General features: G+C 44.2%; 1 protein-coding gene across 5 annotated transcripts in view; it reads right to left on the bottom strand.

The window, feature by feature from the left end:
- PCGF5 (polycomb group ring finger 5) overlaps positions 1–18,660 on the bottom strand; it is a 118,357-nt gene extending 99,697 nt beyond the window's left edge. For 3 of the 5 annotated variants that reach the window (XM_073685549.1, XM_073685554.1, XM_073685555.1), the window contains exon 1: positions 18,512–18,660. Coding sequence is in view for 1 of the 5 variants with exons in the window: in XM_073685556.1 (XP_073541657.1) it covers positions 18,512–18,551 (40 nt within the window). In the remaining 4 variants the exon portion in view is untranslated. The remainder of the gene's footprint in view (positions 1–18,511) is intronic. The other 2 variants (XM_073685553.1, XM_073685556.1) reach the window with 2 other exon arrangements.
- Between the last annotated feature and the right edge of the window lie 398 nt (positions 18,661–19,058).

The raw sequence follows: 19,058 nt of genomic DNA, 5'->3' as shown, positions 1-19,058 counted from the left end.
TCCCTGTGCGCATTATCCCTGTACTGTGACATCACTGTGTGCATTATACCTGTCCTGTGACATCCCTGTACTGTGACATCACTGTGTGCATTATCCCTGTATTGTGATATCATTGTGTGCATTATCCCTGTACTGTGACATCATTGTGTGCATTATCCCTGTACTGTGACATCACTGTGTGCATTATCCCTGTACTGTGACATCACTGTGTGCATTATCCCTGTACTGTGACATCACTGTGTGCATTATCCCTGTACTGTGACATCACTGTGTACTTCTTTCCTGTGTTTTTCTCCATGTAGTGTGATCATGTTGTGCATTTTCCCTGAGCTGTGACATTACTGTACACATTTTCAGCTATGTAAGAGTATGGGGCGAAGGTTCCAGTTGCGCGTTTATCTAGTATTACAGGCAGCTCTTAATCCACCTATTATACAACTGAAGAGCATTCAAGACCGGCTGATAAACGTCACATTGTAGATAATGCTCGGCACAATTCACCCAAGATTCTTTGCAGTTGAATTGACAGAACATAATCGCAAATGAGTGTGACCACGTGAAGGGTACAATTTTTTTACATGAAAACATATTATAAAAAAAAAATCACTTTCTATATCAGTGGTCACACTATATACGGCCTCCTTCACACATCTGTGTTTCCAGTACATGTGTTATCTGTTTTTTTTCACGGCTACCACACACATCCATTATAACCTACGCTGCTGTGCACATGACTGTTTAGGGCCAATACAAGTCTATGGGTCCGCGAAAAACATGAACAGCACACAGATGACACCAGTGCATGGTATGTGAGCTGTAGGTGTTTAACATTGCAAAGTATAGGAGAAGCTTTGTAATTTATTTATTTCTTTATCCATGCTGGAAAAACACGGATGACACAATGATGGTAAAAACACAGACACATGAATGACACAATGATGGTAAAAACACAGACACACGAATGACACAATGATGGTAAAAACACAGACACACGAATGACACAATGATGATGAACACAGACACACGGATGACACACTGATGGTAAAAACAGACACACGGATGACACTGATGATGAACACAGACACACGGATGACACACTGATGATGAACACAGACACACGGATGAACACTGATGGTAAAAACAGACACACGGATGACACACTGATGGTAAAGACAGACACACGGATGACACTGATGATGAACACAGACACACGGATGACACACTGATGATGAACACAGACACACGGATGACACACTGATGGTAAAAACAGACACACGGATGACACTGATGATGAACACAGACACACGGATGACACACTGATGGTAAAAACAGACACACGGATGACACACTGATGGTAAAGACAGACACACGGATGACACTGATGATGAACACAGACACACGGATGACACACTGATGATGAACACAGACACACGGATGAACACTGATGGTAAAAACGGACACACGGATGACACACTGATGATGAACACAGACACAAGGATGAAAACTGATGGTAAAAACAGACACACGGATGACACACTGATGGTAAAGACAGACACACGGATGACACTGATGATGAACACAGACACACGGATGACACACTGATGATGAACACAGACACACGGATGACACACTGATGGTAAAAACAGACACACGGATGACACTGATGATGAACACAGACACACGGATGACACACTGATGGTAAAAACAGACACACGGATGACACACTGATGGTAAAAACAGACACAAGGATGACACACTGATGGTAAAAACAAAGACACATGGATGACACAATGATGGTAAAAACAAAGACACATGGATGACACACTGATGATGAACACAGACACACGGATGACACACTGATGATGAACACAGACACACGGATGACACACTGATGATGAACACAGACACACGGATGACACAATGATGGTAAAAACAAAGACACATGGATGACACACTGATGATGAACACAGACACACGGATGACACACTGATGATGAACACAGACACACGGATGACACACTGATGGTAAAAACAGACACACGGATGACACTGATGATGAACACAGACACACGGATGACACACTGATGATGAACACAGACACACGGATGAACACTGATGGTAAAAACAGACACACGGATGACACACTGATGATGAACACAGACACAAAGATGAACACTGATGGTAAAAACAGACACACGGATGACACACTGATGGTAAAAACAGACACACGGATGACACACTGATGGTAAACACAGACACAAGGATGACACACTGATGGTAAAAACAGACACAAGGATGACACACTGATGGTAAAAACGGACACACGGATGACACACTGATGATGAACACAGACACAAGGATGAACACTGATGGTAAAAACAGACACACGGATGACACACTGATGGTAAACACAGACACAAGGATGACACACTGATGGTAAAAACAGACACACGGATGACACACTGATGATGAACACAGACACACGGATGAACACTGATGGTAAAAACAGACACACGGATGACACACTGATGGTAAACACAGACACAAGGATGACACACTGATGGTAAAAACAGACACAAGGATGACACACTGATGGTAAAAACGGACACACGGATGACACACTGATGATGAACACAGACACAAGGATGAACACTGATGGTAAAAACAGACACACGGATGACACACTGATGATGAACACAGACACAAGGATGAAGACTGATGGTAAAAACAGACACACGGATGACACACTGATGGTAAAAACAGACACACGGATGACACACTGATGGTAAAAACAGACACAAGGATGACACACTGATGGTAAAAACAGACACAAGGATGACACACTGATGGTAAAAACAGACACACGGATGACACACTGATGATGAACACAGACACACGGATGACACACTGATGATGAACACAGACACAAGGATGAACACTGATGGTAAAAACACAGACACACGAATGACACAATGATGGTAAAAACACAGACACACGAATGACACAATGAAGGTAAAAACAGACACAAGGATGACACACTGATGATGAACACAGACACACGGATGACACACTGATGGTAAAAACAGACACACGGATGACACACTGATGGTAAAAACAGACACACGAATGACACAATGATGGTAAAAACAGACACAAGGATGACACACTGATGATAAACACAGACACACGGATGACACACTGATGATAAACACGAACACACAGATGACACACTGATGGTAAAAACGGATGACACACTGATGGTAAACACAGACACACAGGTGACACACTGATGGTAAAAACGGATGACACACTGATGGTAAACACAGACACACAGGTGACACACTGATGGTAAAAACGGATGACACACTGATGGTAAACACAGACACACGGATGACACACTGATGGTAAACACAGACACACGGATGACACACTGATGGTAAAAACGGATGACACACTGATGGTCAACACAGACACACGGATGACACACTGATGATGAACATGGACACACAGATGACACACTGATGGTAAACACAGACACACGGATGACACACTGATGATAAACACAGACACAAGGATGACACACTGATGATGAACATGGACACACAGATGACACACTGATGGTAAACACAGACACACGGATGACACACTGATGATAAACACAGACACAAGGATGACACACTGATGATGAACATGGACACACAGATGACACACTGATGGTAAAAATGAACACACGGATGACACACTGATGGTAAACACGGACACACGGATGACACACTGATGGTAAACACGGACACACGGATGACACACTGATGATGAACATGGACACACAGATGACACACTGATGGTAAAAATGAACACACGGATGACACACTGATGGTAAACACAGACACACAGATGACACACTGATGGTAAAAACGGACACACGGATGACACACTGATGGTAAACACAGACACACGGATGACACACTGATGATGAACATGGACACACAGATGACACACTGATGGTAAAAATGAACACACGGATGACACACTGATGGTAAACACAGACACACAGATGACACACTGATGGTAAAAACAGACACAAGGATGACACACTGATGGTAAAAACGGACACACGGATGACACACTGATGATGAACACAGACACAAGGATGAACACTGATGGTAAAAACAGACACACGGATGACACACTGATGATGAACACAGACACAAGGATGAAGACTGATGGTAAAAACAGACACACGGATGACACACTGATGGTAAAAACAGACACACGGATGACACACTGATGGTAAAAACAGACACAAGGATGACACACTGATGGTAAAAACAGACACAAGGATGACACACTGATGGTAAAAACAGACACACGGATGACACACTGATGATGAACACAGACACACGGATGACACACTGATGATGAACACAGACACAAGGATGAACACTGATGGTAAAAACACAGACACACGAATGACACAATGATGGTAAAAACACAGACACACGAATGACACAATGAAGGTAAAAACAGACACAAGGATGACACACTGATGATGAACACAGACACACGGATGACACACTTATGGTAAAAACAGACACAAGGATGACACACTGATGGTAAAAACAGACACACGGATGACACACTGATGGTAAAAACAGACACACGAATGACACAATGATGGTAAAAACAGACACAAGGATGACACACTGATGATAAACACAGACACACGGATGACACACTGATGATAAACACGAACACACAGATGACACACTGATGGTAAAAACGGATGACACACTGATGGTAAACACAGACACACAGGTGACACACTGATGGTAAAAACGGATGACACACTGATGGTAAACACAGACACACAGGTGACACACTGATGGTAAAAACGGATGACACACTGATGGTAAACACAGACACACGGATGACACACTGATGGTAAACACAGACACACGGATGACACACTGATGGTAAAAACGGATGACACACTGATGGTCAACACAGACACACGGATGACACACTGATGATGAACATGGACACACAGATGACACACTGATGGTAAACACAGACACACGGATGACACACTGATGATAAACACAGACACAAGGATGACACACTGATGATGAACATGGACACACAGATGACACACTGATGGTAAACACAGACACACGGATGACACACTGATGATAAACACAGACACAAGGATGACACACTGATGATGAACATGGACACACAGATGACACACTGATGGTAAAAATGAACACACGGATGACACACTGATGGTAAACACGGACACACGGATGACACACTGATGGTAAACACGGACACACGGATGACACACTGATGATGAACATGGACACACAGATGACACACTGATGGTAAAAATGAACACACGGATGACACACTGATGGTAAACACAGACACACAGATGACACACTGATGGTAAAAACGGACACACGGATGACACACTGATGGTAAACACAGACACACGGATGACACACTGATGATGAACATGGACACACAGATGACACACTGATGGTAAAAATGAACACACGGATGACACACTGATGGTAAACACAGACACACAGATGACACACTGATGGTAAAAACGGACACATGGATGACACACTGATGGTAAACACAGACACACGGATGACACACTGATGGTAAACACAGACACACGGATGACACACTGATGGTAAACACAGACACACGGATGACACACTGATGGTAAACACAAACACACGGATGACAGACTGATGGTAAAAACAGACACACGGATGACACACTGATGGTAAATACAGACACACAGATGACACACTGATGGTAAACACGGACACACGGATGACACACTGATGGTAAAAATGAACACACGGATGACACACTGATGGTAAACACGGACACACGGATGACACACTGATGGTAAACACGGACACACGGATGACACACTGATGGTAAAAACGGACACATGGATGGAAAACATTGATGGAAAACACTGATGACACCAGTACCGTTTTTTTGTGTACGTGTTTTATACGGACGTGTGAAGGAGGCCTATATGTGTCAAAAAACACCACCAGCTTGTTATAAGAGATGAAAAAGGAACCTGTCAGATCTGACGTGACCACTGAAATAACAGTGCAGGAGAATCCTTTGTTACCTTGTGTGTCCCTCTGTTTTCCTGCTTAGAAATATATAAATTGACATCTCGGAGTTACCACTACTTCTATCAATAGGACAGAACCAGCTCTGGTTGGACAGTGACCGAGTATGAGCATGTGCATCTAAAGGGGAATGGATTCATCCAGTTGTCAATTTATTCATACATTTCCCGCAGGAATAAAAGAGGAAGGACACAGCACAGAATGCAAATAGATCTCCAGCACACTGGCCAAACACACCAGACACATCCTAAGAGATAAAAGCTTCTAGAAAGGTCTGGCAGGGGCTCAAACTCCTACCCCTATGACATACATCCCAACTTTTGAAGAAGAGAAAGAGGGACAGATCATGCGGTGCACGTAGCGCGTTGCCGAAAATTTTGGTCACGCCCCTGGCCACACCCCAAATTCACACCCATTTACCATTTTTCTCCCCTGGCAGGAGGAGTTGTCAGAGGTGCGCTGGTAATGAGGGGCATTCAGCAGACTGCTGAATCATCCCCATTCCTGGTGTGCATGGCCTCCTCATCCCCAATCCTGGTATGCATGGCCCCCTCAGACTCAATCCTGGTATGCATGGCCCCCTCAGACTCAATCCTGGTATGAATGGCCCCTCAGACCCAATCCTGGTATGCATGGCCCCCTCAGACCCAATCCTGGTATGCAAGGCCCCCTCAGACCCAATCCTGGTATGCAAGGCCCCCTCAGACCCAATCCTGGTAAGAATGGCCCCCTCAAACCCAATCCTGGTAAGAATGGCCCCCTCAAACCCAATCCTACTATGCATAGACTCCATAGACTGCAGGTCATAGACCCAAATCCAGGACTGTCTGTTTTATCTGAGACAGTTGGGACTAGAGATGAGCGGATGGATTCCCGGGTCTCTGGTCCAGCGTCCAGGTCAGTGGTACCTGGTGGCTGTACAGGAGGCCGCGAATCTCTAATCTTCTGGCATCCCCGGCGGCTTTTGATCATCCAGGGCAGCGCGACGTCATCTGTGCGTCCTGCTCATCTCTAGTTGTGGATTATTTTTTGTTCCCTTATTCACAGTTGGAACTTTCTCATCTTTATGTAGCTTCACTATATGACATCTGGCTTTTTTGTGTCTGTAAGGCCGTGTTCACAAGTTGCAGAAATACTGTGTTTTTTGTTTTCTGCGGGTTCCGCACCAAACTCCACAATAAAAATCAAAGCTTATCTGTACTTTTAAAAAGCGTTAAAAACTCTGCTTCATATCTGCCCCAAAATCGTATCAAACAAAGAGGAAAATACATAAAAGAAACGCAGCAAAGGCGCCATAATCAGAGAAGATTGTTATTGCGCTGTCTGGTGCGGACACCTGCAGAAAAAAAGCAGCAGAAAGAACGCAGCATTTAAGCTACGTGTGAACACGGCCTCAGCGTTACAGTTTTATTACATTTTTATGGGTTTAATAAAGAAAAATATAAATTACGCCATTTTTTTACGCCATTTACCAATCCCCATAAATAAAATGATCGCTGTGTTGTTACGATTACAGGGAACCAAATATGTCCATTTTATTTGCTGATTTGTGATCTTCATTATTTAAAAATAAACGCATTAAAAATAGCATTTTTTTTTCATTATCAAGTGTATTTCATTATCATTTTTTTAGTAATTTTATGAGATGAAAAATCTCTTGGGGTATGTGCCCATGATCCAAAGCCGCTGCGTGTTATGCAGTGTCAAACCTGCAGCTGCCAGCTGTCACAGCATAGTGGATGGGATTTGTAGAAATCCCATGCCCACTATGTGTCTCGGTATACCCGCAGAAACTGACATGCGGCGTGTCTTTCCAGACCGCAGCATGTCAATGTCTCTTGCGGGTCCGGATGCGAGATTTCCCAATAGACCTAACCTCTATGAGGAAAGTCTGCAGGTGAAAAAAAATGGCGCCGCTCATTTGCATAATGAGCGGAAGCCGTCGGCGGCTTTTCCGGAGAGTCGGGCCGCAGAATGGTACGTATCGTGTGCACATACCCCGATTCTTCCTGTAGAATAAAAATACACACATTGTACACAGCAGTGTATTTCGATCAGCCTAGTCAGACTCTGCAGTGCAGATCAAATACATGGAATTCTGCTCATTACTCCACAAGAGCTTGGGGCTCAGCACAATAAAACTCCCATCTTTCTGTAATGTGTGAAGGTTTTAAGTTCAAGACCTGAGTAGACCCTGAAAAAAATAAATTTTGTAATTGCTTATTATTTTTAATAATTTGAGACTACATTACCACGAAGAGAAACAGCAGCGCTTTGGACGTAGCATATTCTCGCTGCGTCCAAAACGCTGCGTTATAATCACGCAGGTAAATCCGCATGTGTTCACTAAACCATGTGAAGTTTCCGCATCTAATGACATTTTATTGTGGAAATTTTATAGTGGAGACCAGCGTCACTGCAACAGAAACTGACATGCTGCGGCTTGTAAAGCCGCGCTGCTGGCGAGCTTATGCAGCGTCAGACAGAAGCACGGTGGGCATCGGATTTCTATAAATCCATCCACTATGCTTGTAATGTAGAACGCAGGTGAGCGGCATCCAAAACGTTGCTCTTCCAGGTCATGGGCTCATAGTCTTATAGGAACAAGATAAATATTTTTCTTCACCTCAGTATAGAGGCACCATAAAAATACATTGTTATTAGTGTTGAGCAAGTATGTTCTATTCCGAGTATTTACAGCTGCTCGGTGATATGGTTGAATCGCTCCCGTGTGCATGATTTGCAACTGTTTGACAGCTTTATTACATGTGAGGAATGTGTAAGAAACAATCATGTATTTCTATGGAGATGTATACTCTGCTTCTGGATTCATTGCAATGTAGAGTCAAGATAACCAAAATCTCCCATCTTTATTATTATGGGCTGTAGCTCAGTGGTTAGAGCACACAGCCTATGAGCATGGTGGGACAATGTGAGTTTGAGTCCTGGGTAAGACTAATAACAGGAGTGAGAGAGGTGAGTATTTAATTTATGCATTAAGACGAGATGATCGGCCCCGCCCCCGAGGAGGTGGAGCTACGGAGCGATGAGAACGTTGGAGAAGAGAGGTAAGTATAGAAGCCGGGAGAACTGCTGAGCTGGGACAGTCCAGCCGGGACGGTTGGGAGGTATGGCCTGTGTCCTATGGTTCATAGCAGATACAGGGGCTGAAATAAAGAGTGTAACATGACTGCAAAGGTAATCAGCCCCTGTATCTGCTATGAATCATAGAATGTAGGCCGTGATAAGGTCTGGGACAGACTGAGACATTGGCCGTCCTTTCTATTTCTTTCCATATGTAGACTTGCCAATAAATTGCATAAGTGAATGCCATAGTATTTTGCGATATTGGCCAGAGATACCCGTCTCATGTGTTTACACTATCTAGCATCAGAGACGCCGCTATAGGGAGGGCAGATGTAGAAATTACATTACAAAGAGGGCTAGACCAAGGGAAGGTGAATATCTGCTCTTCTTAAAAGCTTTTATACTTGTAAAATATCAAGTCCTTGAAACATGACGGACCTGTCAGTCAGAAACAGAAAGCAAGCAGCAGGTGAAGAAGAAGGAGAGGGGCAGGAGAGCGGTATGTGCAGGGCCCACCAACTGCAATTGGGTCTCATTAGCATACAATTTCAACTATGGCTTTTTCTAAAACAGCAAAATGGATTTCTATAAGAAAGATAAGGATTAACTCAGCATTAAAGCGCCTTTATATACTCGTCATTCGTTTGCGGTATAATCCTGATGACAGGTTCTCTTTAAAGACATGAAAGTCAATTAGTCAGGAAAAACGCTGGAAGCTTGAAGGTATTCACAAGTGCAGTCATGAAAACCATCAATTCCCATGATGAAACTTGCTCTTACTAGGACCACCCCAGGAAAGGAAGACCAAGAATTACCTCTGCTGTAGTGGATAAGTTCATTAGTGCTACCACCTTCAAAAACCTGCAAATTGTCAGCATCTCAGATAACAGCCCTCATAAATGATGCTCAGATATCAAGTAGCAGACACTTCTCAACATCATCTGTCCAGAGGAGACTGTGAGAATCAGGTCTTTATGGTTGAATTGCTACAAAGAAGCTACTACTGAGGACCACAAAGAAGAATATTATTTGTGCCAAGCAACACAAGGGCTGAACACAAAAATCAATGAAGATCAATGAAAATTTGTCCTGTGCTCCGATAAGCCAAATTTGAGATTTTTTATTCCAACCACCATGTCTTTGAGAGATGCTGAAAAGGTGAGCATATGGTTTGTACATGTGTGAGTCCCAAAGTGAAGAATGGTATGGAAAGTGTGATACTGTTGATTTATTCCAAATTGAAGGCATACTTACACAGCATGGCTTCCACAGCAATGACATGCCATCCCATCTGGTTTGCACTTACACCATTAATAGACCATTGATTATATTGCAACAGGACAATGACACAAAGCACACTTTCAGGCTATGCAAGGGCTATGTCACCAAGAAGGAAACAGATGGAGTCAGATGACATTGTCTCAACAATTGCACGTCTCAAACTCAATTGAGATTATTTGGGATGAATTGGATAGCAGAGTAAAGGCAAAAACAGCCAACAAGTGCTCAGCACCTCTGGGAACTCCTTCAAGACTGTTAGAAAGCCATGCCAGGTGATGACCTTATGGAGCTGAGAGAATACCAAGGGTGTGTAAAGCTGGCATCAGAGTAAAAGGGCTGTACTTAGCAGAATGTAAGGATTTAAACACATATTCAGGTTTGCATTACAGGTGTTTCTTTACTCCTCGTTGTGTGTTCTGGTTTTGCCGCCTTCGCTCCGAATCTACAATATGCCCATTCCAATTAGAACAACGCAAACCACTGCATGAGCAGATGTGTCAAAACGTTTTACCAGTGCTCCTCAACATTGAACGTGCAACACCAAGAACGAAAGCTTGTGGAATTATGAAAAAATGGAAACATAATTTTCAAAACATCTCAATTTATTTATTCTCTAGTATGAGCACCATCCATGGGCAGAAATACATGCAGTGACATGCCCTGGCTGCCATCAATGAGGTTATTAATGGTTGTTTGAGGAATGTTCCACCACGCTGAATGCACTTGTGCAAATCATCAAGATCCGCTGCTGGCAGCTCCCTGCACAATTGTCGACCAAAGAGTTTCCTGATGTGCTCGATGGGAGACAAGTCTGGAGAGGATGCAGACCATGGGTGCAGGTTTTAGCCACACAGGCTGCTCACAGTAGCATGAGCAACAGGTGGCCTGGCGTTTTTGTGTTGAAAAACAGCTCCTGTGACATTCTGAAGAAATGGCCTTACCACTGGCTCCATGACCAAATCAATGTAAAGCTGCACTTCCAGTGTACCTGGAATGAAGACTAGAGGAGTACATTATGCCACCCTACACTATTATTCTGAATAGGACCTGTATAGTGCTCATACTTGATGCTTAATAAATCAATTATGTTTTAACTTGTCTAATTCCACACCTATTCCTTCTTGGTGTTGCATTTTCAATGATGAGGAGTGTGTATGTGTATATATAATTTAATTAAAGGGGTTGTCCACTACTTTAGGTTACCCTCCAATGTATCCCCCCGGGGCCCATAAGTGTTTTTGTAATTACCTTCTGTTGCAGGTTCTGCCTATGAGCGGCGCTATCGCTGGCCGCTCACAAGCATCATGTGACCCCCGGCTGCATCCGGCTTTGACATCCGCTGATGTCACGACAAATGCTGGGGGTCTTTTTCTTCCTGGTTTCAGGTGGATGCCAGGCTGTGGGTGGGGTTTCCCATCCGCGTCACACCCAGCATCCACCGCATGCTCTCTCTCTCCCCAGCGCGCTGTGGATGCTGGGTGTGACGTGGAGAATAACCCCGCCCACAACCCAGCAGCCGCCGCGGAGACCCCAGCGCTGAGTCACACCTCACTTGTCGTGACGTCAGCGCGGGGTCACGTGATGCCTGTGAGCGGCCACCAATTGGGCAGCATCTATCAGCTGTCAGGTTCCCTTTAAGTAAACCATCATGCAGATCTGTGCCCATTATTTGTGGGATTAATAAACAAACGCTCATCAAATATTTCTCTCAAAGAAAATATTATTATAGAAGCAGCTTCTTATTTAGTATGCTCCCATATTGACAAAAGGAGGTAATGCGCGGTAAAACGCACTACAAACATGCACTTTCCAGGCATTTTTAATAGTGTAAAATAATTGTAAACACATATAAAGTAATTGAAATCCAAAGGGCAAGGGCTCATTGCAATCAGGGTGAGCATGTGCTATACTTTAGCTGAGTATTGCCATATTCACACAACCATGTGAAATGTCCATATGCTTTCCGTTTTTTTTCTCGGACAGCACACTGACCCATAGAATTTCATTGATCCATTGAGTTTCATTGCACATATTGGTTTTAAAACGAGTCTGTGTGTCCGGTCTGAGAGCCGCTGAGCATGTTCTGCTCTCATCTGGTTTGTGGATCAGATTTGGCTATTAATGTCTAAGGAGATCCGTGATACAGGGATGAATCTAGGAAGACAACCTGTACTTCTGAGTTCCATCTGAGTTGTTAAGATACATTGTTATGAGTCAATGGATAAAACAAGTTCAGACAGCCTACTTTTATCAGTGAAAAAGGGACGAGAAAAAACGGATGCAACTAGGATGACACCTGAGAAATGAATCTGTCCATTCTTCTCGGATGGTGACACTCACATGGATGGTGAATCTAGCCAGAGGAATAGACACTGGCCCATTGCTCAAGAGCTTATGTACAACTGGAACTAGTCGGGAAAGCCATATTGTATGTGCACCCAAAGAGGCAGTGGCCTGTGAAAGACGCCAGTTTTGATCTTGATGAGGGGGTGTGGTGGATTGCAAGGCGCCTGATTCATTAAGAGGCGCACTCCTCTTACTGAATCAGGTGAGACATAGAGCGGCATGCGTCTCTGCAAGACCGAAGTAAGATTTGTGGTGTAAGGAATGTCACCACTCGTCATTAGAGATGATAGAGCCTGAACTTGAAAGTTTGGGGGTTTCCACCAGACAGTTAGTGTCCGATGCTAAACACCAAACACAGACTTCTCCCGGAGGTTCATTGCAATGTACAGAGTTCCGGGGGAAGATACAGAGAGAGAGTGTGTGAGAGTGAGAGAGCGAGCTCAATGGGGTTCAAGTTCTGTTTCAAGTTCGGGTATCAGTTCTGAATAAAGTTCGGGATCGGGTATCAGAACCCGAACTTCCACGGGTCCACTCATCCCTACTTGTCATGAATTTGATGAGTGGGGAAGCTACACCAGTCCTGCCCCAGCTCCTCCCGATTTGTCTGAGCAAAAATGACATAAAAACTCCAAAAGTTGCTAAGCTTTTGTGCAACCTTCTCGTTGTGCAAAAATTTTGCAACTGTTGAAATTTTTTAAGCCAGAATTCTGGCGTAAAACCTTTGATGAATCGGGGCCTATGTTTGGATATGCAACAATCTTTTTGTTGCATTGTATCAGTACATTTAAAAATAAAGCTAAAAAATTAAAAATAGTCTTGATTAAAAATGTCCTATCGTTTCGTGTCTACAGCTCCAATGGAGACATATGCATCTCCATGGTAACAGACAGAAAAAATGCTTTATTAGAAACCACTGAGGGTAACACACTTGACCCCAGTGTGAGCCATGCTGTGCTGCGTCCGCTCTATGTCTGCCGCTGTATTAGGGAATTGCTTGAATAGTAATATAGTATAATGCAGGAAATTATCAGCTGACGCAATCCAACAATTCATATATTTCCAGTTATATGGGAGGTTTATATAAAGCAGTCACATACATCACATCTACAGAAAAAATAAAGAAAATGCATTTGTAAATGGGAAAAAGGGACCGAATTAAAGGGTTATCCCCTCCACTCAGGATAGATCATCAATATTGCATTGTCTGTCTCTGCCGCCACTGATCAGCTGTTTCAGGGGGCCGCACTACACCTGCGAGTGCCCCCCACCAATCAGCTGTTTTAGCTCTGGCGGCTGTCAGATGTAAACATTGAAAAGAGTTCATAAGAGCTCATGACAGCTGATCAGTGGGGGATCCGGGTGTCAGCCCCCCAATCTGATATTGATGACCTATCCTGCAGAAAGGTCATCAATATCATGACTGGACAACCCCTTTAAGTATCTCCTTGGTATTGCTACTTTGTCTCATTTATATGATCAGACAATGACAAATGTAATTTCATTGACCTGTCCCTAGAATAACTCACCAACTTTAAAGAAGTGGACGACCCCCTTAGGATATTTTGAATTATGATCAATGACCTTCTGCTTAGGTTGGCCAGATCGCCGGTTCTTATGAGTATTCTTAAGTCCTATCTTTTTCACATGTGCCAAGATTTTACCAAATAAGTGAAAGGAGCACAATGTAATGATTATGTCTTATTCTTCTATAGGTGGGAGAGCTGGTGAATACCAGGAATCATTTTGATCTTGGTATGGAGCATATCTGCTCTATTCACCGGTATCTGAATCTGACAATACTTCCCCTACTAAATAGCGCGATTTGCTACTATTCTACATTTATTAATATTCACAATTTCTTAGAATTTAGTTGTCCCCTAATATGATGTTTCTAACTTAACCAACAAGTGGAAATGTTACAATAAAACATGTATTACAGTATATTCCCTGCCTTTACCTTATGTAGGCTGCAGTTTATGGCAAGCTGTAGTCTACGCTTAGGCAGTGGACCATAAACTGCGATAAAACAGCTGCTGACAGGCTTCCAATAAAGCAGAGCAAAATCTGAATCCCATGTTTCCCGATAGGCACAAGTCCCTCCAACTTATAGAGAGTTAAATTCCGATAATACTGTTATAAAGTATCAGAGAACTAATAAAGCCAGAACTGACACTTCTAGAATTGATTAACACTTAGGCTATGTGCCCACGATGCAGAAATGCTCTGGATTTTTCCTGAGCGTTTCTGCATCTCCCTGGCAAAAAAAAAGCATGCGGCTTGTACATGTGGCTTGTACATGCGGATTGTACATGCGGATTGTACATGCGGATTGTACATGCGGATTGTACATGCGTTTTCCTGCCAGGGACATGCGGATGTGAAGCGTTCTTCACATGCATTTCCGCATGCGGGTTGACAAGCGCTTTCCAAGCGATTTTAGCATCACTTGGAAAGTGCTTGACAACTTGGTCACACTATATAAATCCATGCAACCGGCATGGATTTATATAGTGTGACCGTAAAAGAATGGTAAAAAATAAAAAATAAATCTATACTTACCCTCTTATGGCCCCCGGTGTCCTGCTTCACTCCGTTCTCCCTTGCCGGCAGCGGTACACTGAAGGACCTGCCGACGTCAGCGTCGCGTGACCCGTCACATGACTATGACGTCAGCGCAGGTCCTTCAGTCCATCGCGAACTGCTGGCATGAAAGGACGAGTGCAGCGGGGGCCACCAGAAGGGGAGTATATATTTATTTTTTATTTTATTATTTTTTTTTTTACAGTTTTCTATGGTGCCCGGGTCCGGAGGAGAGTCTCCTCTCCTCTAGACCTGGGTACCATCCGCACATTAGAACGCGTGGAATGCGCATCTACATATACAGTGATGCGTAATCCATGCGATGTAATGCAAGTCAATGGCGGCGAAAACGCAGCGCTTCCGCAAAATAATTGGTAGTGCTGCGTTTTTTTCCGCAATGATAATCCACAGCAGAAATTTCTGCAGCATGTGGATTATCATTGCTGAACATGGCAGGCCTTCTACCAAGCGATTAAGCGTTTCTGCAGCGTTTTTGCTGCTGCGGAAACGCTTAAAAAACGCATCGTGGGCACACAGTCTTATGTGACAATTTGGTGTCATTCTGCAATTTGTAGCCCACTTCAAGGCTAGGGTCACACGACCATTTTCTATATCAGTAGGATTATGCTAATCAGATTCTGATCAGATTGGGATCCCATTTTCTCGGAGGTGGAGATAAAAAAAAATGTTTCTCCACCTCCTCGATTATGTCAGTCTGTGAAAATCGACTCGGATGTCAAAGGCTTGAATGGACAAGTGCCATCCGAATCTTGGAGGAAAATCGTGCATGCTGCAATTTGCTTCCTCAGGCCATTCGGTCTGAGGGAAAAAAATCGGACATGTGCACAGCCCCATAGAATAACATGGGTACGAGCGCTATCAGTCAAAACCACGGAAAGCACTCATCTGATCTATACGGTCGTGTGCACAAGTGCTAAGGGTAAGTTCACGCGGATTTGATGCAGACACGTCCGGCAACAAACCAGCAAGCATCTGCAGAGGAGTCAGCAGCGGCAGGTCCGCACAAAATCGTGTGGATCTTGCTGATCCCTCGGAACATACCTCACCTCTACAGGTGATTCTCCGGGCCCTGCACATCCCGGCCTCCTGTGCCAGCAGTCCAGTCATGTGGGCACCACAGCCTCTTATTGACTGTAGTGATCACATGGGACAGAGCATCTGCACAGCAGACCCGGATGTGCCGAGACTGGCATAGGAGCCCTGCTGGGGCAGAGGAATCACAGGAGGAGGGGAGTAGATATATTATTTTCATTTAAACTTTTTTTAATATCTACACTTACAGATTTTGCTGCGGGTCACCACAGACCTGCAGTAAACGCCATGTTGTTTCAAATTTATTGCAGATTTTACCCACGCATAACTGTCTATGGGAAAAAGCCACAATAAATCTACATTATCTACATAGTCAAAAGCAGTAGAGTAACTTGAGGCTCATGGGCCTCAATGCAATAGCTCCAAAGAGGCCCCCAATTATTGCAAGTCTTTAGTAGTATTGGCCTTTACATGTACGCCAAAGGGAATTTTTGGGCCCCTTAGGCTCGATAACCTGGGTGTGATTGCGACCCCTTCATCTATGGTAGTTACGCCCCTGGGCAAAAGTGACATGCTGAAGATTGAAAAATTGGCAAAATAGGTTAATTTCCAGTTTGGAAATAAAAGTAAAAGTGTGGATAAGATAGTAAAATCTCAACCAGTTTGCCAGGACGGTATTCTGTTGCCAATTTTCCATCCAAATATCTGGACAGCAAATCCGACCAAAAATGATTCTTCCTAAATAGAATTGGTCTGAATGGTTTCGTCAGTCTGTGGCCGCTGGACGAGATCCCTAGGAATCGCCTCTTACCTAACGATCTCCCCGGCTCCTCTATTAATTAGTCGGCCTAATACGACGTCATTGTTTTGATGCACTGACGTCACGTCAGGCAGGCTAATCAAATAAGAGCCGTCGATGCCGTCGGGTAAGAGGCGATTCTAAGGGCTTCTGTCCAGCATCCACAGATTACTAACATGCTCCTGCAAATTGATTCGCACCAACAATACTCCTAAAAGTACACTCAACTTCAGTCTGAAGACGCCGAAAACAATGATGTCACATTTAGCAATGAAGAGTTAAAAGGCCCCCCTGATTTCTCATTCAGATACATTCATGAACTGTTGTGGGATATGATTCATAGACGCTTTACATTTACAGGATGGAAAACCCCTTTGGGTGTCAGAGCTGATGCTCGTCTCCTGTAGTGTAGACCGCCCACGTACAACGTGTAGTGAGTGACATCCATGGCTCAGGTGGAGACGAGCAGCGTCGGTGTATACGCCACTGATCATATACGCCACTGATCATATACGCCACTGATCATATACCCCACTGATCATATACCCCACTGATCATATACCCCACTGATCATATACCCCACTGATCATATACGCCACTGATCATATACGCCACTGATCATATACGCCACTGATCATATACCCCACTGATCATATACCCCACTGATCATATACGCCACTGATCATATACCCCACTGATCATATACCCCACTGATCATATACCCCACGGTAATACTGACATCTTACATAACAGCTCTCAGGCTACTAATACCTCACTGAATGGTAAGCCAGCCCCCTGTAACAAGCCCCCAGCAGCAGCAGAGACAGCAGCATCTACTGATGGTCGGTGTGGGCTCAGCAAGCTCCACACATAGGACCTGCGTCAGCATCTGACATGGAGACTTCTTAGCTTCCTCCTCCTCCAGAAATAGATACAATTCCAGTGTGATATAATGCTATTATACGGTATATAGAGAAGTTACAGTGTCCCACTTTCTGCCTCCATGATCACTGAGCCAGCAGCTAACGTCAGCCCAGCAGTTTGTTATGAAACATGAGCAGAGCAAATAGGACTGAAGGGACGGGAGCGGGTCCATCCTCACCGACAGCGTGAACTTGTCCTGTGTACGGGAATGTGACATAACCCCGGAGCAGAACCTGGGGTCACAGTCCGGGGGGATAAAGCATCCAGAAACTTACCGGAACCTTTAGTAAAGCCCGAAAGTGTGCGGTGAATCATGGTGTTCCCTCATTAGACCCCGCAGCACACAGCATTCACGCTGCTGGGCTGGAGCTGGGTGACTTCTCGGGGGGCGTGCACTGCATTAAAGAGACAGAGACTGTTTATCAGAGCCATGAGCCAGGAGCAGCTCCACTGCATCCACAAGCGCTCAGCTAAGCAGGAGGAGACGTTATACGTCCGAGCAGGGAAAATCCTCTCATTGTGTTAGGATGTAGCCTGACAAGAAATTACACACAGGGAATCAAATCGGCATAAGATATCGTTCAGACGATCGTGCGTCGCATGCGTGTTCTGTGTTGTCCACTAATAGAACGCATACCTTAGGCTAAAGTGCCCACGTTGCGGAAATGAAGCAGAAAATTTCTGCTTCATTTCCGCATGTCCTCTCCCGGAAAAACGCATGCGGAATTGCCTTGCGTTTTTAATGCATTGCACAAGGCAATTCCGCTTGCGGAAACGCAAAATTAATGGACATGCTGCGGATTTTTGAACGCAGCATAAACA

The sequence above is a fragment of the Phyllobates terribilis genome, unplaced genomic scaffold (genome assembly GCF_046119375.1).
Source record: "Phyllobates terribilis strain yellow unplaced genomic scaffold, ASM4611937v1 Scaffold_5__5_contigs__length_657084704, whole genome shotgun sequence".
Taxonomy (NCBI): Eukaryota; Metazoa; Chordata; class Amphibia; order Anura; family Dendrobatidae; genus Phyllobates; species Phyllobates terribilis.
This window is presented reverse-complemented; position numbering and strand designations above follow the sequence as displayed.